At 47.6% G+C, this 12,298-nt stretch overlaps 1 protein-coding gene across 1 annotated transcript in view; it reads right to left on the minus strand.

Annotated features, from left to right (window-relative positions):
• Positions 1 to 12,298, minus strand: part of LOC308573100 (lysosomal alpha-glucosidase-like) — a 31,594-nt gene that overhangs the window by 7,661 nt on the left and 11,635 nt on the right. Inside the window, exons 7-16 of the mRNA XM_081169812.1 lie at positions 11,936 to 12,054; positions 10,387 to 10,518; positions 9,626 to 9,736; positions 9,190 to 9,303; positions 6,203 to 6,287; positions 5,866 to 5,983; positions 5,558 to 5,691; positions 4,186 to 4,337; positions 3,112 to 3,260; positions 1,532 to 1,673 (exon numbers count right to left, since the gene is read on the minus strand). Of these exons, the coding sequence (XP_081025938.1) occupies positions 1,532 to 1,673; positions 3,112 to 3,260; positions 4,186 to 4,337; positions 5,558 to 5,691; positions 5,866 to 5,983; positions 6,203 to 6,287; positions 9,190 to 9,303; positions 9,626 to 9,736; positions 10,387 to 10,518; positions 11,936 to 12,054 (1,256 nt within the window). The remainder of the gene's footprint in view (positions 1 to 1,531; positions 1,674 to 3,111; positions 3,261 to 4,185; positions 4,338 to 5,557; positions 5,692 to 5,865; positions 5,984 to 6,202; positions 6,288 to 9,189; positions 9,304 to 9,625; positions 9,737 to 10,386; positions 10,519 to 11,935; positions 12,055 to 12,298) is intronic.

Raw genomic sequence — 12,298 nt, forward strand, 5'->3', positions numbered from 1 at the left:
ATGAGTAGAATGTGTGCTTTTATTTAAAATTGCATCTCTGGGTTATTTGTGGGGCATAGGAATTTGTTCATTTTTTTTCCTTTTCAAAATATAGTCCGGCCCCCCACAAGGTCTGAGGGACAGTGGACCGGCCCCCCTGCTGAAAAAGTTTGCTGACCCCTGATCTGGAGGATGCCACGTTGGATCAGGGCTCTATGAGACACACGGACGCCTGTTTTGGGTCGCTGGTTTTGGCCTTCAGAGCCCTAAAAAGTTTGACGCCACCTAATCTGGAGGAGATCCTACACTTCCATGAGCCTTGCCCTGCGTTTAAAGATCAGCTTCCGAGACCCGGCCGGTTGACCCACCAGCGAGAGCTGTTAGACTGGCGGGAGCGAGGGACAGGGCTCTCTCAGTGGTGGCTCCACACCTTTGGAATTCCCTTCCCAGGGAGAGAGAGAAAGAGATGGCCTCATCCCTGCTGCTTTCAAAAAGAAATAAATCCGTAGGCACATTTATTAAGATTAGCTGAATAGTGATGGACTTTTTTAAAAAAAGAGTTAACTGCTGGTGGTCTTTGTGTCTGTAATTATATTGTTCTAAATGGGGCGGGGGATCAGTCTGGATCAGACCCTGGGTTCCTTCCAGGCCTGCTTAGAAAAGGCTACTGAACAAGTTGTAACAGTTCCTTTCTTAAGCGAAAGGTTTTGGCTGGCCAGTTAAGTACTGCGATTTAACACATCCAAAGGGGTTGCTCTGTTGCCATAGAGACAAATGGCTGGGCCTTTTACCACCTCACCTGGCTGGATGCCAAATCATCCTAGGGAAGAGAACAATCCGAAAGGGACTATGTATAGGAGAGGTGTGTGTATGTGTGTGTTGGGCTGGTGCTGGAAGCTAGAGGCATGTCTTGCTCTGTGCGGGACCCCAAAACTAAATTAGGGGCTTCCCTGGAAACCTAAGGGGCCCTTTGGAACTCCCTGCCTATTGAGATCAGGCAGGTGCCTTTACTGCATTTATTTCAGCACCCGCTAAATGTACATTCTTATTCAGACAAGCCTACCCAAATGCTTAGAAAATTCGTATGGGTTTTGAATTGCTTTAGTCCAGGGTTTCCCAAACTTGGGGTCTCCAGCTGTTTTTGGACTACAACTCCCATCACCCTTAGCTAGCAGGACAAGTGGTCAGGGATGATAGGAACTGTAGTCCAAAAACACCTGGAGACCCAAGTTTGGGAAAACCCTACTTTAGTTTATTCTGTTGCAGTTTTAACTATTTGTATGTTTTAAATTATGGTTGCAATTTTTTTAGCGATAATTTTATCGTTTTATCTTTTTTGTAAACCACATTGAGACATTTCCCCTACGATCAAGAGGTATATAGTTTTTATTGAATAAATAAATAAAGGGGAGGCAAGATCTTCTGGGGTGTTAATGCTGTGAGATCCAGCAGAGGAATATTTCCCAGTTTCCTTTCCTGGGGCAACAAAGACGACCCAAGCAGAGAAATTATGAGACCATCACGGCTGGTCTGACGGGCCGCAGGCTCTTACCGTGTAATAGTCATACCACAAGCCTCGGGGAAAGTAGCCGATCACTGAATTCACGCCAGGCTCCAGCACGGGAGTCAGCAGCAGGCCCCGCCCCCAGAGGAACTGCCTGTCAATGGAGTAAGTGGCCACATCCTTCGGGAACCTAGGAGGGAGAACACCACACACTGATTGACACCACACATTAAAAGCACCACAAGACCCCTTTAAAAAGTTATAGATTCCTGTTAAGCGTAATGGTTGGAATGTTGGACTAGGGCCTGGGAGAGCAGGGTTCGAATCCCTACACATCCATGAAGTTCCCTGGGTGACCTTGGAGCCAGTCACCATCTCATCGCCTAACCTACCCCAGAGAGTTGCTGTGAAGGAGGAGAACCACGAAAACCACCTTGAGATCCCTTGGAATATAAAGGTGGTATAAAAATGTAATAAATACCATAAACAAATAAATAAAATGTTTTGTTTAAGGGGGCTGAGAGTTGTTAGGAGTCCCTTATTACCATTATTGTTATTATTCATTCAGTTTATATACCGTCCTTTATCAAAAGATCTTAATGTACAATGTTAAAAACACATGACAGAACATTCAATGATACAAACTTTAAAAGAAAAGCAGACTGACAGACAGCCTAAAAAATGAATAAAAAGCATACTGACAGACAGCCCAATAATAATAAAATAATAATTATAATAACAGTCCCCTGTCCCACATTTTCACAGGCCATAGATTATTTAATAGCCATAAGGTTAAGGTAAAGGTAAAGGGACCCCTGACCATTAGGTGCAGTCGTGACCCGACTCTGGGGTTGCAGTGCTCATCTCACTTTACTGGCCGAGGGAGCTGGCGTACAGCTTCCGGGTCATGTGGCCAGCATGACTAAGCCGCTTCTGGCGAACCAGAGCAGTGCACGGAAATGCCGTTTACCTTCCCGCCAGAGCGGTACCTATTGATCTACTTGCACTTTGACGTGCCTTCGAACTGCTAGGTTGGCAGGAGCAGGGACCGAGCAACGGGAGCTCACCCTGTCACGGGGATTCAAACCGCCGACCTTCTGATCGGCAAGTCCTAGGCTCTGTGGTTTAACCCACAGCGCCACCCGCACCCCATTTAATAGCCATAGGCCCTGGTAAAGAGGAATGTTTTTGCCTGGCGCCTAAAGACATGCAATGATGGCGTCTCCAAGAGCTACAATTCCCAATTTCCTGGGAAGACTAATGGAGTGTCAAACCACAATGGGAATGGAGGTTCTGAGAAGGGAACAGGGGCTCCTAACAACTCACAGCACCCTTAGCAAACTACGACTCCCACAACTCTTTGTGGGAGGAGCCATTGCTTTTTAAAGCAGTAGCACAGAGCTTTAGCTGTGTGGCGTGAATGTGGCTTGCGTGTCCCAGGTTGAAAGTGCCCCCGCCTCTGGTTTAATGGGTTCCTGATTCTGTTAGGAACCTTGAACTTCCTGTGGATAACCCCACCCCACCCCCCGGGAAGAGGGCTTTGGCAAGGCAAGGGCAAGCTGCGCCGTTCTCTTAGCCCTGAACCATGCCCGCTTGCAAGCCCCCTGGAAATGGGCACAACTCCTTACTCGAAGAAGAGAGGCCGGGCCACGGTGTCCCCTTGCAGGTGAGCCCGGTGGAAGAGGGAGTAGAGGTACGGCAAGAGGGCATAGCGGACCTCTAGTGCTGTCTTCATGGCAGTTCGTGCGGCAGGGCTGAACGCGGAGGGATCCTGGGCCTGAAGAGAAGGGTGGAAAACAACAATAGGCAAATGGGCTTAAACGGTGGCATGCAGAAGACCAGGGCAAAGGAGGCAGTGTGGCGTAGGGGTTAGAGTCCTTGCCTAGGACCCGGGAGACCAGGGTTCCAATCTCCACTCAGCCATGAAGCTCACTGGGAGGCTGGCCACTGCCTTTTATCCTAGCCTACCTCACAAGGTTGTTGTGGGGATTGAATGAGGATTGGGAGAACTAGGTGCACCAACTTGAGCTCCTTGGAGAAAATTTGGGGGGTGGGGTGGTTATAAATGCAAAAAAACAAACAAAAATAGTCCAGATTGCGCAGAAGCTTGAACTTTTTTTAAAAAATGAATTAAATACTGTATGTTTACATTGTTGCAACCTGCCCTGGGATCTTATGGTGAAGGGTAGGGAAGAAATCAAATAAATAAAACAAACCCAACAATGATGGGAAGCTAAATTCAGAGCCTTCTTTGCCCTGTTCTGCGTCCTATCTAAGGATCAATTCAGAAAATTGTGTTCTGCATCAGGTGCGACCAAGAAAGAAGGGGCAAAATAATGTCAACAGCATAAAGCAAACTGGGTGATTTGGTTACCGGCACTCAAAGGAGGCTCCCTGTTGCATCTCTGCATGAGCTCATGGCTTCCCAATTGGGGAAGCAGACTCAGATCAGAGACTCATGCAGAGTGCCAGTGGAGCACTCTGAGGAAGACAGGCAGCCCTTACTGTCTTACCCGAAAACAAATCGTGCTGCATGTTAGCAAAGTGTGCCTCCAGTTCTGGTTTTGAAGAATTTTCATTAACGAAAACAAGAGAAGCAAAAAGTTTTAACTCAAAGGGTGTGCAGGGTGGGAATGCAGTAGCTATACGAAAGTTTGAGAAACACTTAATGCGAGTCCCCGCCCTGCCCCCAGCAGCTTCACCTTCACATCCTGGGTGTTGTGGTTTCGTGCAAAGGGGTAGAAGGCTCCCAACTGCATCCAGCGAGTGCAAAGCTCCTCCGAAGTGGAGCCCGAGAAGCCGCAGATGTCTGCCCCAACCAACGGGATCCCAAAGAGGCTGAAGCTGAGCACCCCTGAGGATTCAGGCAGAGGGGAAAGGAGTCAGTAGTGGCCAGGCGATTACTGACATTAACACCTGGATGAATTTCAGATTAGATCACCGCAATGCATTGTTTATGGGGCAGGCCTTGGAGACAGTCCGAAACCCCCGACTGGTACAGAATGCAGCCACCTGCCTATGGACACTATGCCTGTTTTAAAACAACTTCACTGCTTCCAGTCTTTTTCCAGGTCCAATTGAAGGAGCATGGTTAAACAGGTCTGGAAGGAGCCGGAGCTAGGATTGGTCCATAAAAACCACCCAGTGTTGGTGAAGTTAGCCCTTTATTCAAAGAAACCCAAACAGTGCAGGCCTAACGATCACAGCAATTCTTCCCGGTAGGTCTTGCCCCAAAGAGGCAGTGGTGAGGACTGAAGGTCCCTGCCTACCCACCACTGCCTAAGTCTCCTCCTCCCCAGGGTTTCCCCCAAGCAATATGAGACTGTGTTAGTGTGCAAACATTCTTTCCTCTGCTCTTTTCATTTCTCTGCATGTTCTAGGACAGTGTTGCCCAAACTTGGGTCCCCAGCTGCTTTTGGACTACAGTTCCCATCATCCCTGACTGCTGGTCTTGCTAGCTAGGGATGATGGGAGTTGTAGTCCAAAAACTGCTGGAGACCCAAGGTTGGGAAACACTGTTCTAGGAGACCGGGGGGAGGGAGCTGGTTGCAGCAGGAGGGTGGGACTCACTGGCTTTTTCAGCAGCCTGCCTCATCTCTGTCTCATGGCTGCCACACCCTCTCCTCTCCAGGCTCCACTTCTGTCTCTGTAACTATCTTCTGTAACTACAAGCCAAAGGCTGCCTCCAGGATCATACTGTGAACTGAATGTAAGTAAACTTCTTAATATTTTAAAGATAAGGCTGTTGTGTCTTTATTGTTTTTAAAAGTGAATAAAGGGGAATTTACCAGGAACAATCCAATCTGGACAAGCCAGACCGGACTGCTTAACTCAAGAGATTCAAATGAATCTACCAACTAGCTTCCTATACAGAGAATGTGCTCTACTACCAGCTCACTAGCGTGAGGAAGGATAATGTTTAATCAATGTATCCTCTCCTAATATCCACAGCATTCCCACAAGAATAGGTTGCTGGACTAGATGGGCTATGGGCCTGATCCAACAGCCAGGCTCTCCGTGAGTCTTTCTGGAGAGCTGTGTCTGCAGCTGGAAAAGAAAACCACTTGCACGTACCTGGAATGGAGCAGACCATGTCCTTCCACTCGCTTCTGTTGTCACCAAGCCAGTGCCCTGAATACCTGCCCTGGCTGGGGAAGGAGGAGCGGGAGATGACAAAAGGCCGCTTCCCTCGGATCTTGACTAGTGCGCTAAAAGTGGGGGGAAAGAAAAAGGAGACTAGCAAAAATGTTTGCTTGTAAGCTGAGAGAACGGGAAGGGATGCCAGCTAACTTTGGCCCTGGAAACCGGACATGTCTTGTTTGTCTGTCACTGATGCTCTCATGCCCCAGACAAACCCATCCACCAAGGCGATGGGAGCGTACCTAGCAGTAGCCTTGGCTTCCATCAGCCCATAGAGGTTATGGAGGTTGTAGTGCACAGATGCGTTCTGCCTAGAGGAGGCACAGATGGTCTTGGCGGAAAGGGAATTTCCCAGTACAGCTGGTGGAGAAAGAGAACGGCTGGTTAGAAGAAGTACAACAAATCGTGTATGCTTGGCAAAAAGATACGAGCTCCTGTCTGGGGTGGTTGACCCATGGAGACCATCTCTCTTTCTCTCTCTCTCTTCCTATTGCACACAGACACAGAGGCAGTCACTCAAGAAGGCTATTGTAGGATCATGGGCATGTACAGCAGGATCTAAAGCATCTCCTCTCTTACCAGGCACGTATGGGGGTTTATCCAGCTCTTCCTGGGAACAGCCTGCGGTGGAGCCATCCACAAAGTTCGAAGGTTCATTCATGTCCTAAAGCAAAGAGATTGGGGCCAATTAAAATGTCCCAGTTCACACACTACCCACGGAAAATTAAACTTTCCTCAAGCACAGGTCAGTTGCAGACCATAGGACTTGCCCTGAAGCCAACACGAGCATTTTAAGCGCAACATTTTTTCGTGTTTCTAAGGCACAAATATCTGTGTTTTTTCAATGTGAATGTAGCCCTAAGGTTATGGCCTGACCATAGGTTGCGAAGCAGTGAGGGGTGACCCCCAGCTCCTTAAACAGGGTTGACTCAGAAATAAGCCATGCTACTCCCCATCCTGTCTGCAAAAGTGAAAAATAACTTGGCTTGTTTTTGAGCTAATCTGAATTTGGACTGGAGGCCAGCAGCAGCAGCTCTGACCCGTAAGCCTCCCTCCCTCATCTCCCCATAAGCCTCCTTGCCTGCCCCCTGCTCTTTCTCCCCCCCTTCCTTCCTTCCCACCCATTCACCGGCCCTCCAAACCCCTTTTTCCTGCCCCACACAGCCGGCTGCAGCTGCTGACACTCTTAATTTGGGGGGAAACAGGAGTAGGGAAGAGAAAGAGGGTCTCTTACCACCTCCCTCTGGTGCCGCATCCAAGAAGCCCACGGGGGAACTATTGAAGCGCCTCTTGGGAGAAATTACATTTGCCAGGATCGACTTGGGGGCGCATTTATTCAAGTATTTATTGTGTTTCCATCCCAGTTTTTTCTCCAAGGAGCTCAATGTAGCGCACACGGTTCTTTCCCCCTTCCTCGTTTAATCCGCATAACAACCCTGCGAGGTAGGTTAGGCCAAGAGGCAGCAACTGGCCCCCAAAGTCATCCTGTGAGCTTCATAACCAACTGGGGATTCGAACCCCGGTCTCCCAAGTTCTAGTCGGACACTCTAACCACTAAGCCACACTGCCTCTAGGAAGCTGCCTTATACCAAGTCAGACCACTGGCTCACCCAGCTTAGTGCTACTGGCAGTGGCTCTCCAAGGGATTGAACCTGGGACCTTCTACATGCAAGGCAGGTGTTTGGCCAATAAGCTATGGTCCTTCCCCCAGCCTTGCGCCTGGTCTGCTGTTTAACAGCACCCCTGGCACTGGGCTTTAATGTTTAGCTCCCACATTGGGTCAGAGGAGTGTGGGATGTGATCCATGAGGAGGATCAGAGGAGTGTGGGATGTGATCCATGAGAGGCAGTCAAGTACAACATTCCTTGTAATGCTAAAGAAGACATGCAAGGGAATGTTTGGTCCAGCCAGTTGAAACTTGCTGTTCCTCCTGGCTGGAGCATCCTTCCTTTTGTATGTGATAAGTGGGTGTGACCTACCTGTCCAAGTAACAAAACGACAAGTTATGCAGCACCCATCCCTCTTTTTGACTTCCTTCTTCGTTTGACTGCTCTGCTAGCTCTCAGCTAGCAGAAGCACTGAGATTATTCCCCCATATGGGGTAGATCCGCATGTACATATTTGTAACTAAGTCTGCCTTCAGGAATCCAGCTGTGAACTGATGTGAGTAAACTTTTGTTGACTTTGAACAAGATTGTGGTGTCTTTCTTCTTTTAGGAGGGATTCAAGGGAACTTACCAGGAACGTACAATTCAATCTGAGACAGACTGAATTGTATAATAGTGAGAGGCTCACACGAGCCTGCAACCAGCTGTCTGCTGTGCATGTAAAAAGGGGAATAATAATAATAATAATAATAATAATAATAATAATAATAATAATAATAATTTATTATTTATACCCCACCCATCTGGCTGGGTTTCCCCAGCCACTCTGGGCGGTTTCCAAAAGAATATTAAAATACTATGATACATCAAACATTAAAAGCTTCCCTAAACAGGGCTGCCTTCAGATGTCTTCTAAAAGTCTGGTAGTTGTTGTTCTCTCTGACATCTGGTGGGAGGGCGTTCCACAGGGAGGGCGCCACTACCGAGAAGGCCCTCTGCCTGGTTCCCTGTAACTTGGCTTCTCGCAGGGAGGGAACCGCCAGAATGTAACTCTGCTAAGTAAAGGAACTTGCTAGTGCAAGTTAGGAAGGATATTAATAAACAATATATCCTTTCCTGCCACCCTGAAAATTCCCACAAGGAGTGATTAGAGTGACAGACTATGACTTGGGAGACCAGGGTTCAAATCCCCACTCAGTTATAAAGCTCACTGCGTGGCCATGGGCCACTCTCTGTCTCTCAACCTAACCTACCTCACAGGGTTGTTGTGGAGATGCCACGAGGAGTGGCGGGAATCACATACCAAACTTTGAGCTCCTGGGAGACAGGTGGAACATAAATGCTTATAGGGACAGAACCATCTAAAATGTATAGAAACTTATTCATGTATGCTACTACAGTGGCTAGAATGTCACTCACCCCAAAATGGAAAGAAGTAAGAAGTCCCAGCAAAGAAAGAATGGATACAAAAACTTATGGAATACGCAGAAATGGCGAAACTTACCGGAAGAATAAGAAATCAAGATAAAAAACTTTTTAAAATAAAAGAATGGAAATGGTTTATTGAATATTTGCAGAAAAATTGTAAGCAGGTAAGATCATTGGCAGGATTATTGTATTAACTTGCAGTTTGATAAGAGTATATACTTAAAGTAGATGAATAAATGAGCAAATTAAGTAAATATGGATATGCAAAGGATATTAAAAATAAATTTAAGGAACCACAGAAAGAGGGGGAAGGAAGTCAAGTTTTGAAATGTTAACATGATTGTAAAATTAGTGTATAAACTTGAAAAGTATAAATAAAATTTGAAAAACTGGAAAAAAGAGAGAAGATAACCCTTTGGGTGATTTCCAACTGTACAGTTCTATGATTCTAATACTCATCACCTCCCCTTTTCAGTGCCCACTCAACTGTTTTCTGTTTAGAAACCGAAAAAGATTGAAGAAGGAACTTACAATCCAAAGGCCATCGAAGGGGACGAGGGAGTGGAATCTGTCCAGGTTTTCCAGCCACCACTGGTGAGTGTTTAGGTTAGAGAAGTCGGGGAAAGCGGTGAAGCCAGGCCAGACCTAGGGGGTGGGGGACAACAGCACAAATCTGATGGATAAAATTCAGGCAGAGTTGAACCCAATCAACTTTCTGCATGGGGTGCAATAGGTTAGCGCCTTATCCAGCCCACCAGGCTTACCCATTTATTTATTTTTTAATTCATGTTTACCATCTAGGCCAGTAGTTGCCACCAGCCTTTGGGTTCCATAAAAGTATCCCCAGTGAGAATACCCTGTACTGAGAATAGCTCTTTGTACAACACACTAAGGAAGATAACAATACAATAAAATTCAAAACAGTAAACTGAAGAGGCAAAACGCCACCCCGCTCCTTCGCTCTCACCTTCCCTATCAGAGGTTTTCCTTGGGTGCTGTTGATGAATATTCCACGCTTCAAGCCTTCATCGTAAGGCCAGTAAGAGCCTGGAGGCTGGGTGCTGCTGATTCCTGGGTCCTGGGGGGAAAGCAAAAGGTGGTCAAGTAGGCTAGGGATCCACACAGCAGTGAAACCAGCCTCTTACACCAAATGGATCTTTGGCTACCTGCTTCAAGAAAGGCAGGAAACTCAAATGTTCTACTGGGCTAGAGCAGTGGTTCCCCAACATTTTCAGGCCACTGCCTCCTTGTTTCCATAATGTCACACACCCCCATTGTTCCTGCAACTGTATGTCAGTCAGGTGGGAAAGCTCTATAGCACGGGGGGGAAGCACACATCACTAAATACCGTAAAAGACCATTTGTAGGGAGAACAGGGACCTCTGCTGAAACGTACTTCTGAGCAAACAGGATTTTGTCCATGGATGAAGGACAATGCAAGTTTTTTGGGGGAAGAGAATGCTATATTTAATGCCACATGGAAGCGCTTTTTCCATTCTCGCTTCTAGATTGCATATTGCCTCCATGGCTAAATAAATAAAACACACAGGATCTGGGAAATGCAAAGCTCTAAATAAAGGGTCCCAGCATAGCAGCAGCCTTTGATGAAAGCTACACCAGAGCGACAGGATGTTACTTACCTTGCTTGAAAAAGTTAAATCGTACCTTGGAATTGCACATTTATATTGCTGGAGAAAGAAAGAAGTGAGAAAAGCACAGAGAGGTTACCAGAATCATCACGTAGTGCTGCCCATGTTTGTGAAGGTCTTCCACCAACTGGGGGAGAGTGCCAAACTTCTGGGAGTCGATGGTGAAGTCTCGATAGCCATCCATGTAGTCAATATCATTCCACTGGGCAGCCTGTGAAAAGAAAGCGTAGATACAGTGGTGCCTCGCAAGACGAAAAGAATCCGTTCCGCGAGTCTCTTCGTCTTGTGGTTTTTTCGTCTTGCGAAGCAAGCCCATTAGCAGCTTAGCGCTATTAGCGGCTTAGCGGATCAGCTGTTAAGCGGCTTAGCAGATCAGCTGTTAAGCGGCTTAGCGGCTTCGGAAAAAGGGGGGGGGAAGGAAAAAAAAACCGCAGGAACTCGCAAGACATTTTCGTCTTGCGAAGCAAGCCCATAGGAAATTCGTTTTGCGAAGCACCTCCAAAACGGAAAACCCTTTCGTCTAGCGGGTTTTCCGTCTTGCGAGGCATTCGTCTTGCAGGGCACCACTTTATCATAGAACTGTAGAGCTGGAAGGGAGCCTGAGGATCATCTAGTCCAACCGCCTGCAATGCAGGAATATGCAGCTACCCCATGCAGGGATTGGACTGGGACACTGGCATTATCAGCACCATGCTCTGCTCAACTGTGCTACCTCAGTTGAGAAAGAAAGAGTGTTGGACCAGAACTGCAGAAAGCAACTAACAGCACAATCCTATCCATGTCCACTCAGAAGTAAGGTAAAGGTAAAGGGACCCCTGACCATTAGGTCCAGTCGTGGCCGACTCTGGGGTTGTGGCACTCATCTCGCTTTATTGGCCGAGGGAGCCGGCGTACAGCTTCCGGGTCATGTGGCCAGCATGACTAAGCCGCTTCTGGCGAACCAGAGCAGCGCACGGAAACACCGTTTACCTTCCTGCCAGAGCGGTACCTATTTATCTACTTGCACTTCATGCTTTTGAACTGCTAGATTGGCAGGAGCAGGGACTGAGCAATGGGAGCTCACCCCGTTGCAGGGATTCGAACCACCGACCTTCTGATCGGGAAGTCCTAGGCTCTGTGGTTTAACCCACAGCGCCACCAGCGTCCCTCCACTCAGAAATATGTCCTATTAAATTCAGTCTTATTGAATGATTCGGTCTATTCAGTGCTATTAAATTAACTTACTATCAAATTAAGTTAAATTAGGATTGCTGCCTTAGCTATTAAACACACTGGGCGACCTTAGGCGATTCACTCTCTCTCAACCTTATCCTACTTCACAAGGTCATTGTGAGGCTAAAGCGGAAGGGAGGGGTGTGTGTACTGTCCTAAGAATGTAAAAGGAGCCTGATGGAGCAGCTCAGGGGGCCACCTAGTCCAGCATCCTGTTCCTGGCCAACCTGATGCCTGTGGGGAAACCCGCAAGCAGGGCCCAAGCCCTCTAGGATTTCAGACAGAAGTCTTAACCAAGCCCTCCTTGGGAGATTCAGGATTTGAACCCGAGACCCTTTGCATGGAAAACACCATGTGCCACACCCCTGACCTAAATCTGCAAGCTCCTCATTCTGGAGGGTCCCGTTGATGTTTACCTGCGGGATCTGAAAATTCCTCATGGCCTTGACGATCTCCCAGGTCTCGTTGCTTGTTCCATAGCCCCAGCGGCAGAGATGGAAACCCAATCCCCAAAAGGGAGGCATGGCAGGGAATCCTAAAACAAAAAACAGGCAAGTGTTAGGTGTGCTGCCCCCTCTATGCCAGAGCCCCGGTCTTCTTCCTTCTGTGCCTTTTGACTTGTCCAGGTTGGAGTTTACTGCTTATTTGCAGTTATTTGCATTCTGATTTAATCCACGTAGTCCAGTGTTCTTTGTCATGGTCCAGTTTATGGGCGATCGAAGTCCCGGCTGAGGACGTCGGGATTGGAGACAAGATGGCGAGGTAGGAGCAGGAACGAG

This window comes from Podarcis bocagei (genome assembly GCF_964188305.1).
Source record: "Podarcis bocagei genome assembly, chromosome: 14".
NCBI lineage: Eukaryota > Metazoa > Chordata > Lepidosauria > Squamata > Lacertidae > Podarcis > Podarcis bocagei.